Source organism: Rhopalosiphum maidis, chromosome 1, assembly GCF_003676215.2.
Source record: "Rhopalosiphum maidis isolate BTI-1 chromosome 1, ASM367621v3, whole genome shotgun sequence".
In the NCBI taxonomy this organism is placed as follows: domain Eukaryota; kingdom Metazoa; phylum Arthropoda; class Insecta; order Hemiptera; family Aphididae; genus Rhopalosiphum; species Rhopalosiphum maidis.
In genome coordinates, this window is record NC_040877.1 from 11,864,532 (window position 1) to 11,881,033 (window position 16,502).

Here is a 16,502-nt window from a genome sequence, read left to right on the forward strand (position 1 = left end):
CACGTGCTGAGTATTGACTCTGTTTTAAATACGTGTATCGTACATATCAGATTTTGCGTTCAGTATATATTCCACTCTATTTTTAAAATTAAATTAAATTGATCAATAATGTACATACCATGGCTAAATATATATTCATATAAATATATTTAGTCATGGTACATACAATCTCGTCTAAAACACTCCGTGTAAAAACATTGCTAAGTAAAAAAAAACACTTAAATTAGCGATGTTTTTACACGGTGTGTTTTTGATGAGATATCACTCAATTTTTTTAATTACAATTTTGAATATAGTTAATGAGACAAAGGAGAACTTTCGTTTAACATTTACACTCATACACAAAAGACGAAATCAACATGAGCCCGTTGCATGGAGGGGGAAATTCGGGCAGCCAGCACAAACATATACATAGTGGAATTGTTGAAAAAAATAGCGTTTTGCTAAATAATTATGCCAATACTTTAGCATATAACTAAGGCTGAAATACTCCGATAAACTTGAAATTTTCACAGAATCATCTACACACCAATCTGAGCTGTTCGTGAAAATTTCAAGTCAATTGGTTCATTAGTTTAGGCTACAGGGTAGCCGACATGATTTTCGTAAAATAACATTGGTTAAATATAAGTTGGTTCTCTCGTGTTATAATACACCTTCGTCCCGTGCTTGTTTCCCTTTTTTTACTTAGCTCTGCGCCGCGACCGCGGTGTTAGATTAGAGTATAATTTAAAAGTAAGATTATAATCTAGGGCATTTTGTAGTGTTTTATTGATATTTTAAACATGAAACAAGTTATGTTTTAAAGATCATTAACTAAATGTTCGATTTCCGAACAAACAACTTTGCAGGTTAATTAATTTTACATAATATTATTGATATGTATATTATAATTCAATTTCCACCCTTATCAAAGCAAGACAGTCAAATTACTGTAAAAAAGTTAGTTGAAAATATAAATTAATTATCACTTACCTTGCAAGTTAATGTTTTAGTTACGGACTTACGGTCTAACTTTGTGTCAATATATTGATTATACTACGTCGTAAATTCGTAAATATAAAATTAATTAGGAAATTTACTCCAAAATGGTATATTTAAGACTTTACTCTAATAAAATGTTGTTATAGAGAAGTCTACTAAACAGAATGTTTGCATTACAAGTCAAAGAATAAGAATATAATTTATGTACCTATATGTTCTTACCTTAGTATTGTAATTTGATAGTAGCATACATATTATATTATGTTCCAGTTCACGTAATTTTTGGTTCTTAAGTTAATAAGATTTTTCTTATTTCATATACAATTTTAATTTTATGGTTTCTCAAGTTCTATCTAGACGAGACTGTTTGTCTTTTTAATAGCACTGATAAGAGTTGCAACATTTTTCGTGTATAAAATGCGACAGTGTTTATTACATTTTTATTTAAAATTGAAATAGGAATGCTTTCTTTATTTTTTCCTTAATTTTCCAAAATAGTACTTATCATAACAGTTATAATCAGAGTCAGAGGGAAGGTTATTAGACAATTTATTCAACATCTATAAACATGTTAAATTATTTTTGACACTATCCTTCTTTTCTAAATAGGATAAATGTAACATACATATAAGTATTTTATATGAGATTGTAAATATACAAATAAGACTGACCAACCCAATAAACATACATGAACATTTTTGAATTTTATATAATTCAATCAATGTTCCAAAAATTTAAATTAAGTTCCTAAATAAAGTTACCATCAGGAGTGCCAATGTCAGTTAATATTGATCAAATAACGTATTAAATTATAATTATATATAAAATGTGTATAATTATAATAAAAATATATACAATATTATTTACATACTATGAATAAAAAACAAATAGTAATCGATACTACTACAATTTGGAGACAACTACCTTATTAGAAATCATTTTACTGTTCTTTTTTAGTTTCTTGTTCAGTTGTTTGACCATCTCCACTTTGGTTTTGATTGCCACTATTTTCCTGTTCACGTTTAGCAGCCATTTTTTTGTATGCTACTTCAAACATTTTCAATGATGCTTGTTGTAATTTTTGTGTACTAGCTTTTAATTCTTCAGGATCTTGTTCATTAGCCTGTGCTTGTGCTATTTTTTCTCTAACTTCTTTAATTAGTTCACGAATATTGGTAGCATCTTCTTCAGGTATATGTACTTGGTATTCTGTTAATTTGCTCTCGGTATCATTAACAATTGAATCAGCTTGATTAAGAGCTTCAACACGGTCTTTTTTAACTTGGTCTTGTTGGGCATATTGTTCAGCATTCTTCACCATATTTTCTATTTCATCCTTACTTAGACCACCAGAAGATTGAATTGATATTTGTTGTTCACGACCAGTACCCTTGTCACGAGCAGAAACATGAACTATACCGTTAGCATCAATATCAAATGTGACTTCTATTTGTGGAACACCTCGAGGTGCAGGTGGAATTCCAACCAATGAAAACTGGCCGAGGGGTTTATTATCAGCAGCAATTGCTCTCTCTCCTTGAAACACTTTAATCTCTACTTGAGTCTGAGAGTCAGCAGCTGTAGAGAAAACTTGACTTTTCTTGGTTGGAATGGTTGTATTACGAGAGATGAGACTAGTAAATACTCCTCCCATTGTTTCAATACCAAGAGATAATGGAGTAACATCAAGCAAAAGTACATCTGTAACACTTCCAGACAGCACTCCACCTTGAATTGCAGCTCCGACAGCAACAGCTTCATCTGGATTTACTGCTTTACTAGGTTGTTTTCCAAATATTTCCTGTACCAATGACTGCACCTTAGGCATTCGAGTCATTCCACCAACCAACAATACGTCAGAAATATCAGAAAGTTTTATCTCAGCATCCTTAACAGCTTTTTGACATGGTCCTGTTGTTCTTTTAATCAAATCACCAACCAGTCCTTCAAATTTGGCTCTAGTTAATTTTAAGTTTAAATGCTTTGGGCCAGAGCTATCAACAGTTATGTATGGTAAATTGATGTCAGTTTGTAAAGAAGAGGATAATTCAACTTTAGCCTTTTCAGCAGCCTCTTTTACACGTTGCAAAGCCATAGCGTCTTTATTTAAATCAACACCTTGCTCTTTTTTGAATTCAGATATTAAATAATTAACCAATAAATTATCGAAATCTTCTCCACCAAGTAAGGTATCTCCATTAGTCGATTTGACCTCAAATACACCTTTTTGAATTTCTAAAATAGAAACATCAAAAGTACCACCACCTAAATCATAAACAGCTATAAGTTTATCACTATCTTTCTCCATACCATATGCTAACGCAGCAGCAGTAGGTTCATTAATAACACGTAAGACATTGAGTCCTGCAATTTGTCCAGCGTCCTTAGTAGCTTGTCTTTGGGAATCATTGAAATATGCTGGAACAGTAATTACAGCATTTTTAACATTTGTTCCTAAGAAAGAATCAGCTGTTTCTTTCATTTTAATTAAGACAAATGCTCCTATTTGACTAGGGGAGTACATTTTGCCATCTGAACCTTGCACCCAAGCATCTCCATTAGTAGCTTTTACAATTTTAAATGTCAAGTTTTTTAAGTCCTTTTGAATTTCAGGGTCATCATAACGACGGCCAATTAGCCTTTTAGTAGCATAAAAAGTATTTTGGGTATTAGTTACAGCTTGTCTTTTGGCAGGAGTACCAGCTAATCTTTCTCCATCTTTAGTGAAAGCTACTACTGAAGGTGTAGTCCTTGAACCTTCAGAATTTTCAATAACTCTGGGTTGTTTTCCTTCCATAACAGCCACACAAGAATTGGTTGTGCCAAGATCAATTCCGATAACATGACCTTGGACACCTTTAGATGATGACTGTCGAGTTTGAAATGGACTAAGACATAAAGCTTTAGATATTAAATCTTGTTTAACAAGAAGAGACTGCTCTGCAGCTCGACGTGCAATATATTTAGCGGCGCTCAACATTGTGATGTGATCTTAAGTTCTACAGTAATCTGTAAAATAATAAGTTAAACAATAATATTAATTTAAAAAGTCACATAAAAGTAAAATATATATTTTGCTTCTTATTAATAAAATAAATATAAGTATAATATTATATAAATATAGACGGGATCAATCACAAAACAAAAGCAGAAAATTAACTTTAACCAAAGGAATCATTAGCTATAATAATTGAATTAGGAAAGAAACATTAAAAATAGGTGAATTAGTAACTTGTAACACCTGAACAAGTTTTATATTAAAAATAAAATAATGGTTATTAAATCATAAATTAAGATTCAAATGGTAATTCTAATTGTCTATACTATATATTATTATTTTAAATGTAATCAAATGACATCAGAAAAAAATAGCAGCCAGTTGATATTTCATCATAAATGAAAAATTTCAAACGGTAATTCCAACACTATCATCATTATCATAAGAATAATAATTAAGTATACTATTATTTGTATCATAAGCACTAAATGAAACTATACTAGATGTTAATTAATTTACCTAAGATTTAAAATATACCTAATACAAACAGAATCATATTATCTATTAAAAATCAGATATTAATATAGCAGCCAGTTGATATTTCATCACAAATGAAAATTTCAAACGGTAATTCCAACATTATCATCATTGTGAACACTTAAGCTTTAAAGTACGTTTAATATAATCATTCAAACAGAAATCAGATATAAATAGCAGCCAGTTGATATTTCATCACAAATGAAAATTTCAAACGGTAATTCCAACAGTATCATCATTATGAACACTTAAGTTTTAAAGTATGTTTAATACTATTATTCAAACAGAAATCAGATATAAATAGCAGCCAGTTGATATTTCATCATAAATGAAAAATTTCAAACGGTAATTCCAACAGTATCATCATTGTGAACACTTAAGCTTTAAAGTACGTTTAATATAATCATTCAAATATAAATCAGATATAAATAGCAGCCAGTTGATATTTCATCATAAATGAAAATTTCAAACGGTAATTCCAACAGTATCATCATTATGAACACTTAAGTTTTAAAGTATGTTTAATATAATCATTCAAATATAAATCAGATATAAATAGCAGCCAGTTGATATTTCATCATAAATGAAAATTTCAAACGGTAATTCCAACAGTATCATCATTATGAACACTTAAGTTTTAAAGTATGTTTAATACTATTATTCAAACAGAAATCAGATATAAATAGCAGCCAGTTGATATTTCATCACAAATGAAAATTTCAAACGGTAATTCCAACAGTATCATCATTATGAACACTTAAGTTTTAAAGTATGTTTAATATAATCATTCAAACAGAAATCAGATATAAATAGCAGCCAGTTGATATTTCATCACAAATGAAAATTTCAAACGGTAATTCCAACAATATCATCATTAACAATAATATGTACATAGTAGAGTATTTATAAAATGTTTATTTTCAGTCAATTTATTAAAGGATATTATTTATTTAGATTAATTAATTGCAAATAATTAATGAACTAGAATATAATTATTTTATCCATTTGTCGTTTTATATTTTATAGAAAATATTTAGAATTACTTCTTAAGAAAACCAAATTATGAATTATATTATTTTATACAAATTATCGGCTTTTTTTTTATCAGTAAGAAATAAGTTTATTGCAGTATACCGATTAACTATCAGAATAGTTACCTAATCATAGTTAGAATTATAAATCCTTATTTTTAACTTAAAAAAACACCTTTATTGTATTCATACATTGTATAAAATATAGGTTCTTTTAGTATTGATGTTATTAAAAATTAGTTACCTATTATCAAGTATTTATCACCTATATTTATTAAATAAAGAAATTATTCACTAGTTAAAAGACATATTAATAATCTTTATTTATTTTTAAATCTTAACAAACCTAAATTATATTTTATAAATATAGATCTTTACATAAAAGAAAATTAGCTATACAAAATAAATATCATATTAAAAAAGTATAATACATAAAAATTAAAAATAGGTTTGATAATGTTAAGTCTTTAAGAGTAATAGTATTAAGCTGAGTAAATTTGAATTCTTAAACTTCTGATCAATACATTTTTGATTATAGTATAAAAGTTAACAGAGTGATAATTAACAATACAATTTACAAATGTTGCTCAAAATGATTAAGCCACAGAATAAGGTTAAAAAATATTTAAGCAAAAAATTAATATAAAAAAAAAATAAAAATAAAATATATTATATATTTCAATATCCTAATGAAAACTAAATAAATTCTTAAATTGAAAAAAAAATGAACTGAATTATATAAAAAAATATATATTCTAGATTATTGAATGCCATTTCTAATGTACTAAGAGGACATAGTTTACAAGTTATTGAAATGAATATTTTTTTTTTAACATAAAGCTTAAAACACATTGAGATGGTTCAGGAATCACATTTTTATTTTCAACAGCTATTTTTAGAACTTCTAAACATCTACCAACATCTTTTCGTAATTGGAATTTTTTGTCTTCACTTTTAATTAATCCATGTTTTACTAACAACAAATTTGTCAAGTCAACAAACTTTAATTCTTTGGTGGCATTAGTATAAGCTGTTTTATACAATTCAAAACATTTATCCAATGTATCTTTATCATCTGCATTTTGATAACGACCAGCAATATCCATTAGTTGATCAACTAATATTTCAAAACTAACAACATCCGTGGAATTTTTTACTAATTTAACCTCACCAACAGCCATATCTTTCATTAGATCAGCAGTTTTATCAGCATAAGAAGTAGAAACATCACCATCTTCACTATCAGTAGAACTTTCTTCAGCTTCATCATTATCATCTTCTTCATCAGAAGAACATTCACCTTCATCACCGCTGAATGATCCCAGAGTTTTGTCTTTGTTGGATTCTTTTAGTGTATTTGAAATTATGTCAATAGTTTCCATTCCAAACCTATTGCCATTAATATTATACTCTTTCAAGTTTATTTTGTCACATAGTACCTTTGTTAATATAACCCCACTTTCACCATTGATTTCATTATAACTTACATCCAAATTTTCAAGAGATTCATGAACATTTAAAGCTTCTGCAATTGCTAAAGCACCTTTAGATTTTATTAAACAATCAGCAATATTCAAATGTTTGAGATTTTTTAATTTTGGCAAAACATTAGCTAATGCTTCTGCTCCTAACACAGTTAGTAAATTATCTTGAACATCCAACACTTTTAAATTTGGATTTTGTAGTAAGCTCTTAGATAGTGCTAATATACCTTTGCAATAAATCCCATTTTGAGGGATTGTTATTTCTTCCATGGTTTTAACAAGACTGAAGAATTGAGATAAAGCGATGATACCGTCATTTTCTAACCTGTTTCTACCAGCTACTAGTACTTTAAGTTTAAATGGAGTACCAGCCATGGTACTAGCATTATAATTATCAATCAATGCTTTTGCAAGCATTTTTGCTCCACCAATTCCTAATCCATTGTTCATTAAACGTAATGTATGTAATTCGTAACACACAGGTGAATTCAATAGTTTAACTAAGCCTTGCATGCCAATTGGTCCAAAAGCATTATTACTTAAATCAAGTTCAGATAAACGTACATTCGCTGTTAATAAACCAGCTGATAAATGTTCTAGAACTATTGGTATTTCAGATTTGAGTCGTCCAGTAAACATATCTTGCCATAATGCATGTTTAAGATGAGACCCATGTTTAGCAAGAGCATGACCAATTTCTTTAGCAGCATCAATTCCTAAAGTATTTCCTTGAAGATTGAAAAAAACCAAGCACGGACATTTTTCGATTGCTGAAACTATAGTTTTGGCGTCCTCAGCAGAATTGAGTGAAAGAGATTGATCAGCAAAACTTAAGCCCTTGTCTTCCATCTTTTAATTAGATTTGAATTGCAACAAAATGAAAAGATTTGTTGTCAACTAATGGTGTTTTTGATTGTAGTTTTTATATAATCTGAAACGTACCAATGTCCTAAGTTGGTCGTTTGTAAATGTAAACAAAAATACAAAAAGCTAATAACCCAAGATTTTATTGAATGTGCTATTAAATATTTAAGCTGATTGTAAGTAATCGAAATAATTGATTACTTAAAAATCACTAGGTACTTGAAAATAGAAAATGCATGTACAAGCGGATAGATAAAAAAAAGTCTGGAACCTTGAACTTAATAAAAATACTAGTTGCAGTAGCTTTATTATTTTTTTGAATTAGAAATTAAATCATTAAGTATATACATTATTATATAAATATTAATAAGATAGGTATAACCATAAGAAAAATGTTTTTATAAGTATTTCATCACAATATGTTATAATTTATAACAATAGTTCAACTACAAGCTAATATATTTTGTAGCTTTGAGTTTCAATACCATTTTCAGTTTTATATTTAATTACCAATATTTTTATGTACCTTAAATAATTATCCATTCATATTTCTATATTTAAGTAGTTCCTATATATGTCATAGTTTAATTAGAAAAATTTACAAATTAGTTAACTCAAGATTATTAGAATAATAAAATAAGTTTGGATAAAAATAAAATACTTATTTATAATAGACAATGGAAAAACAACATCAACAATATAAAATTGTATTGTTTTTTTCATGTACATACTAATTGAATTCATATACATATTTTTATTTTTTTAAACGGTAATTTTAACTATCATTCAAATTTAATAATATGGATGTACAATATAAGTGTACTCCATAATAGGTATACAACAATTATCATATCTATATAAATTTATTAATTATATTATAGTTATTAACTTGATTTATACGAGTTTTTAGCAGAAGACAGGTTTCTTTCTTTATCACTATATTTCGGCTTATGATAGAATGCACTTGTTTAACGCATGAAGACAGATGCAGTGTTATAAGTATGTGAAATTTATGAGGGATACGCAAGATTTAAGTTTGGTTATTGCCTAAATATAAAGATAGGTAAGAAGTTTAAAAACAATTTATTAGTAGGTATAAAATTTATCTAAGAACTTAGGCATCTAATTATGTATACACATTTATTACACAATGAGTACCAAGTTAAAAAGTGAGATTTGCATAAAACTACTGAAAACAGTTATTTAATTATTATTCAAACTAGCATACATAATACAATATTTTATTACAGAGTACCTAGAAAATGAGTGAAATAGTTATTAATTTATTAAAAAAAATGTTTTTGGTAAAGAAATTTAAATAGTTGACAACAATTAGGTACCTACTTAAAAATTAAAAACGGGGAACTAAAATCCTAACCTCAATCCATAAACAATTTGAATTTCGTATGGACTACAGACCTCAACATCTAACTTTTAAGAAGGTTACGCAATACTATTTTTCGAGTAAAATTAGCATGAAATCTGATATAAAAAAAAAAAACCAGTGACTAACAGTGAATAAAAAAGTAGCGGGAAAGGAAACGTGGTGCGATCAATCCGTGCCCGGCATGGAGACCGGCATGAGTGCATTCAAAGCTCTACTGTATGAAACAGTATAAAAATGATTTAAGTAATATTCATATATTTTTTTAATAGAATCGAGAGTAAAATTTGGTAGGAGCGGTGTCATTATAATAACACTACCATTTGCATTCTATCGATGACCTATCCGGCCAATATAAAAACGTTCAATTAAAAATCTCAAGGTTTCTATTTGTAATAACACATTTTTTTAAATTGATTTAGTATAGCTCACCTTTAGTAGAAAACCTGAGATCGATTGGAAGTTGTGTACTATAATGAAGCCTCTGGAACCTTCTAGAAGCACCAAAACAAACACGTTGTGGAACACGGGCAATGCACTAGTTAACGTTAAACGCGGTTTCACGGAAATGGCTCCTACTTCGTCCTTAGTCAGCGCTCAGCGGTAATGGGGCGGCGTTCGCAAGGTGGTGCAATAGGGAGGCAATTATTGTAGAGGTAATGGAAAAGAACCGGCTGTCGAGTGTGACCAACCATCCAATGGTTAATTCGTTTCTCGCAAAACTGTGGTGCGAAAAGCGTTTCAATTTTTGGTATTGCAGTCTACGATTTTCAATAAACATTCTGGAGTGAATTAAAAAATTTTGCAAATCCACACTTGTCGTGATTGAAGTGTTTTTATACGTTGTTGATTTTTGGCACACAGATATTAAATATATAATATATGTATCATGTATGTTTTACTCAAATGTCAAAAAAAAAAATGTCTGGCCTAGCTTTTTTTTTTTAATGTGGCAGCACTGTTCTTGTCGTTGAACATCAATTCTGATTTTTTTAGCGTCTCTGACGAACTATGTTCTCTGTGGTCTTTAAAATATCAAGTAAATGGTAATAAGCAATAATATTATTAATTGTTATTATACTTATCTATGGCAACTTCCGTTGTTTAACTCTAAGCGTCAATCGTTTTCCCAAATTTTGTAATTTTTTTTATTATTTTACCAATATTTTATTGATTTCTGTCACATTGGGATAATTAGACAAAATATTATTTGTATTTTTGTAAGAATAATCATGAGTATAACGCGGTTTTTATCGAACCGTAAAGTGTTGTAGACTATTACATTTCCCTAATCAGCTGTTTCTCAACGTTTTTGTCCAGGACCATAGGTTACACTTGTGCTTTGATAAAACTTTCATAATACAAATAATTTGTTGTACTCATGTTCGTGTAATGATTTTCTGTTGATTAATTAAAATTGATATATCCGTATTGTGAATTTGCTTAAATTAGTAATATTATTAAAAATTTTAAACCTAGCATTATGTTCCTATTCTATAGTTTGTTTTTTTTATCTTTATAAATTGTAGGTAAATAGTAATTTATTGTGGAGATTTCCGATATATTTTATAGTTGGTAAGCTCACAAAAACATGACTGAACAAGTAGAAGTTAAAGGTAAGTAACTGCAGCTAACAATTTTTGTATTTAACAAATTGATCTGTATTGTGAAACAAGTGACATATCTTTTACACATCTGTTTTTTTTTTTATCAAATTTATATAAAATAGTTAATTCAATAATTTATAAATTTGATAATGGCACCTTGTTGGTATATTAATGTGTAATAGAGACTATCAATATTACTCCATATATTTACAATAAAAAAAAATATGTATATATAGGAATAGTTCATATGATTTATTTTAAGTATTTTTATTGATTTATTTTCTTTTTATTAAATTATATAAATGTATTTATTATTTCTATATATCGGTTTTATGGCCTATCTGTGATCTCATGTAGTAAGTTTTGATTAAAATACTATAAGACATAACCATGATGAGACATTTTAATGACACAATTCTATTTTGTAGATAGTGAATCAGTTATTCAATATTATTTTTATAATATATTTGACTTTTAACCTTAAAGTACTTTACAATAAATACATATAAAGCTTATTATGGTTTTTATTCGTTCGATTATTTTAGATATTCTTCAAGGAATATAATATTACAGTTATGATAAATCCTTCAATTTTAATCTAATAGAAAACTTATTTTTACAATTATTAAGTAAATTTAAGTATAATAAAAATAGATTGCATTAGTTACTTTATTAAGTATATTAATTATTAAATATGGATCTTAAAATATTTATTTTATTACCTGATAAATAGTTTTATTTAAATAACATTGTAAGTATAATACTACATACTTATTATTGTAATATTTTTGTTGCATTCTAAATATTGCATAAAAAATGTATTAGTGTTTAAATAAATGCGTCATATAAATACTCATAAATGTTTTTAAATTAGTTCAAATATATTTTATGCATACAAATTAATAATAATATATTTAATTTAATCTGTTAATTAATATTTAATATATTTCATTAAATTTGTCATTAGTTTATATGTATAAATTGTAATTGTATTTATATTTTAGGCATCTAACATACTGTATGTAAAGTGTTTAAATAATAATTATTTTAATTTTAAATATTTCAGAAAATCTATTAAAAAGTGATCATGAAACACCAGAAAGAGTGGTTAAGCCTTCTACATCAATACCGAGATATCAACACAAATCAGGTAAATAATATTAGTTGTGTGAAAAAAATCTTTAGTTTTGTTTAACATAGTTCTTATAGAGGTATGATTGTATGATGCATTTAAACATTTTAAACATAAACCATATACAATTTAATTATAAAATATTGAAACATTTCTTCATCTTCCTGTAATCAATCCTACAAATTCTCTACATTTTCTTGTTTTTTGCAATTATCCATGTTTTATTGCTTTAAAGTATCATACAGTCATTACCAGATAGATTGACATGGTGGTGTCTGCGCTTTTAGTAGTCGTAGCCCAATTTAGTCGTGGTGTGTATATAGATGTCATTATTTTATTATTATTATTAAAGTTTATGTATTTTTTTGTTTTTTAATAAAAAAATATTACTTAAATATTTGGTTTTAAATTAATAATGTAAAATTAGTTTTAAATTTTTTGTGACAATTGTTGGTTTATTGATATATTTTTGGTAATAACATTCAAGTATGGAGTACCTCTGGGTTTTTTGTTATCACTGCCGTCGTGTCAATCTATCTGACAACGACTGTACTCCCGTGATATATTTTAATGATATTTCTTGAAGTAAAGAGTACCATTTTTGATTAAATGCTATTTGGCAAACTTACTATTTCATTTTTACTTCTTTTCCATTTGTTCTTTTGATAATACCCAAGTATGTGAACTCTTCTAAATTCTCTATTATTAAGTTTTCTCATAAATGTTTATTATATTTATGTACTGGCATTATTGTACTTTCTGCATAAAAGAACTATTAATTATTTTCATATTTAGTTAAATAAGTTTTTTCTATAATTCCTAAAAATGTAAAAAAAAATGTGTATAATATGTGCAATATATATTGCTTTATAAAGTTAATGGGTATTATCAGCTGTTTAAAGTATAAAACTAAGTTATAAGCACTTTTATGTAAGGTTAAAAATTATTTATAATAACTGTTTAATTGAAGTTTAATCAACCTAACAATATTTAAATTCATGTAATTTAAAATAAATAAGTACAAAAAGTACTTATTGTAGTAAATTACATTTGTATGATTTAAAATATTTATTTTACTATTTTGTAGATAACCAGACAAGCAGTCCAATGTTTTTACGCCCATCATTATTGCCATCTTCATCATCATTTGCTTTTGAAATGGGTCAAAGAAAACCAGATACTCCAAGACCTACATCTAAGTCATTTTGTTTAAATCCATCTAGATTAAGTTTAAACCCATCTACATCTACTCGTAAGTTGGTCATTTTATTTTTAAATAATGGCCTCAATTAATAACTATTGTTGTTGGGTTTTATAATAAGAATTTTAGTAGCTTCAAAATTATTTATTCAGAAATATATGTCCATGTCATAGATACATAAATATAATATAGTATTGGAAATTTACTTGTTTAATTTAGGCGGTTGATTCTAGGTCAATATTATAGATGATTAATTTACTATACAATTTATAATTGAAAATATTATCTATGTTCTACCCTTGAGTTTTTTTTAATGTCTCGCTTTAAAAGTAAAATATAAATACTAAAATTATTTTGTCACTAACATTGATCAAGAATTGTAGATATCTGTATATTTTTTTTTTTTTTTTGCTATCATTAAAACATTTTTTATTAGATGTTTTTCTATTATAACAGAAATAATACACTTTTCATGGTAATATATTTTTTTTGTTTGAATAAACATTAAAGATATTTTCAGTGAACTGAAAAATTAAAATAAATATTTTGTTCTTTTATAAATCACAGCAAAAACTTCAAGTTCTTCCAATCAAAATGATACAAATACTGAAGAACCACAGCCTAAAAAAGATGTACCTGTTCCATCACCGCCAGCTATATTTGGTGCTGTTATTACCAAAAATCGCACTCAAAAACCTGATGAAATTTCATTGGCTAGTGGCTTTGTATTTGGTCAAAATCTTCACGAACGTGTTGAATTAAATAAAGAAGCTGATTCAACTTCAGAAGATGATAAAAAACCTAATGATACTCAAGAAGCTGAAGTTTCATCATCTTCAAATGTTATTTCTCCATCATTTGGCAATCTTAAAAATGATGAACCTGACGAAGTATTCTTATAAAAATATAATTTATTGTGTACAATATTAATTATTTTATTTTTTATTTTAGAATGGCAGACTGGATGAATCTGTAGAAGAATCTAAAAGAAAATTGGTAGAAGCTGCTAAAGAATATGAAGAATCACGTGCGACTAAAAGAAAATATGAAGAAGTTGATTGTATGACTGGAGAAGAAAATGATGTAAACGTATTCCAGTTAAATATATGTAAACTCTATGTGTATGATAATGCTAAATCCAACTGGGTGGAAAAAGGACGTGGACAATTGCGTGTAAATGATATGGATGGAGGACAGTCATCAAGAGTAGTTATGAGAAGCAATGGAAACCTTAAAGTTATTTTGAACACTAAGGTATTATTTTAAATTTATTAAAATGTTAGGTATGGTGTTTATTTATTTTTATTGAATATCTTTTTAGATTTGGGCTGACATGAAAGTTGAAAAAGTTAGTGAAAAAAGTGTTAGGCTCACTGCATTTGAAGAAGATTCAATTAAAGTATTTCTTGTACTTGGACCTGCAAAAAGTATTGATGAATTTATACATGTATTACTGACACGTGTAGAAAGACATAAGGAAGCAGATAGAAAGAGAAATCCATCTACCACCAATGATGAAGATTCATTAGAGGGTACACTTGTATAATATGCTGATAATAATTTGTTTTATCATAAATATCAATACAAACTATATTTATGATAAAAAATATTTTATTTCAGTTTTTTCCACAAAATATAATATGTTGTATTTATATATAAGAATAATTCATTTATAAACAATCATCAATTTCGTATACCAGAAAAAAATATACTAAAAGTATTGTTAATAACTTTTATGATATTATTTATTTTCTGCTTTATTTGCTCAAGTTCTAATTAGTTAGAATTATTAACCAGTTGTTACATTGTTTAATGTGGTTGAAAATGTTTTTTACAAGTATGTAGTCAAATTTAAACATTGATTTTGTACAAATTATTTGACATTAAATTGTTATTGAAGTACATTATTTATAGAATGCTTATAATTAGGGTTTGGATTTGAAGACAAATGCCTTATTATTTTGATAATGATAGAAAAATAATTCTTTTCATGAAATGTGTTTCATTTAATTTCTAAGGTATTGGATAAACATTTTTTTTAAATATTTATGCCTTTTTTATCTGTAAATAATTTTATTGTTTGTGTTTAATTATCAATTGATCATAATATGTATTTACAATTTAAATTGATAAAAGTTTATGAATATGACACATTGTCGATTTTATGTTTAAAATTATATTTTGGGTATGCTTTATTATCTGTGTTAGACATTTTGATAAATTTAATTTAACGTTTATTTAAGTAGACATACTACCTATAAATTTAAATGTGTTCTTGAGTAGATTTAAGATTATCAATAATTGATTTTTTTCACATTTTAAGTGCATTTTTATTGTTTATATTACCTTCAAATCCAAACCTTTCTTATAATAAATTGTGATCTATTCATTTATATTTCGACCTAAAAGAGAACGCATCTAGGTAGTGACCAAAATGTGTCCAAGTTTGAGCATCTCCACCAATTCTATATACTGATAATGTTTGCGTTGTTCAACATAGGTTGATGCTGTCAGTCTATATGCACAGAACTAGTTCTCTCGTTGGCCGGAATATAAATGTCAAATTAAAACGTGTAAGTCTGACATTATGTTTTGCCTATTGTGTGTTTAATAAATAGAACAATTATGTATGTACTTTAGCTATAGCTATAGTTGCTGAAGCTAATAATATCAATAATAAAATAATTTATATGACATAACTATATCTTAACCACTAACCAAATTGACATGGCTTGATTAAAATCTAAGTATTGGACATTAGTATGATTAGAGAAAGAATTATAATCAATTACAAAATATTTATTCATCTAAAAACATAAGGATAACATTAATTTTTCATTGATTTTTTAATCTCATTCAAGCGAATTCTAAGACTGATTACTGACATAAGAATCTGATTTCATTGTTAAATTTAAATTATGTACAATAAACTTTTATATACATCAAATCTTATTAACAAAGAGTATTTTATAATATTAGGGAATCGATAGAAAAATGAATTCAACTTTCATAAAATATGAAAATTTACTAAAGGATACACTTGTCTTTTATGTTTTATCATAAATATGAATATAAATTATAAAAATATTAAATTATTTAAATATATTAAGTATAAAACATATTTGTAAGGAGAAAACATTTCCAAAGTTTATTATATTATTGAAACTTACTTTAATAATTCCAATAAGTTGAGTTAAGTTTGAAAAATAGATCAATAGTGTTCCATAGACTTATGATTTATCAATAAAAAGAAATGATAATAAAATTACATAAGATTTGT

At 26.7% G+C, this 16,502-nt stretch overlaps 3 protein-coding genes across 3 annotated transcripts; 1 reads left to right on the plus strand and 2 right to left on the minus strand.

Moving 5' to 3' along the window:
- Positions 1 to 1,781: 1,781 nt before the first annotated feature.
- On the minus strand, positions 1,782 to 9,982 carry LOC113550209 (stress-70 protein, mitochondrial). The gene is made up of 2 exons (XM_026951919.1): positions 9,715 to 9,982; positions 1,782 to 3,993 (listed from the first exon to the last, which is right to left on the minus strand). The coding sequence occupies exon 2, from the start codon at positions 3,962 to 3,964 to the stop codon at positions 1,925 to 1,927; it is 2,040 nt and encodes a 679-aa protein (XP_026807720.1). The 5' UTR covers positions 3,965 to 3,993; positions 9,715 to 9,982; the 3' UTR covers positions 1,782 to 1,924.
- LOC113556517 (ran GTPase-activating protein 1) lies at positions 6,357 to 7,883 on the minus strand. Its single transcript, XM_026961554.1, has 2 exons — positions 7,262 to 7,883; positions 6,357 to 7,093 (listed from the first exon to the last, which is right to left on the minus strand). The coding sequence occupies exons 1-2, from the start codon at positions 7,881 to 7,883 to the stop codon at positions 6,357 to 6,359; spliced, it is 1,359 nt and encodes a 452-aa protein (XP_026817355.1).
- Positions 9,983 to 10,453: 471 nt separating the features above from the next.
- On the plus strand, positions 10,454 to 14,876 carry LOC113561044 (ran-binding protein 3). The gene is made up of 6 exons (XM_026967229.1): positions 10,454 to 10,898; positions 11,956 to 12,039; positions 13,109 to 13,273; positions 13,790 to 14,112; positions 14,174 to 14,476; positions 14,544 to 14,876. Exons 1-6 carry the CDS (start codon positions 10,874 to 10,876, stop codon positions 14,766 to 14,768), a joined length of 1,125 nt encoding a protein of 374 aa, XP_026823030.1. The 5' UTR covers positions 10,454 to 10,873; the 3' UTR covers positions 14,769 to 14,876.
- The last annotated feature ends 1,626 nt before the right edge of the window (positions 14,877 to 16,502 follow it).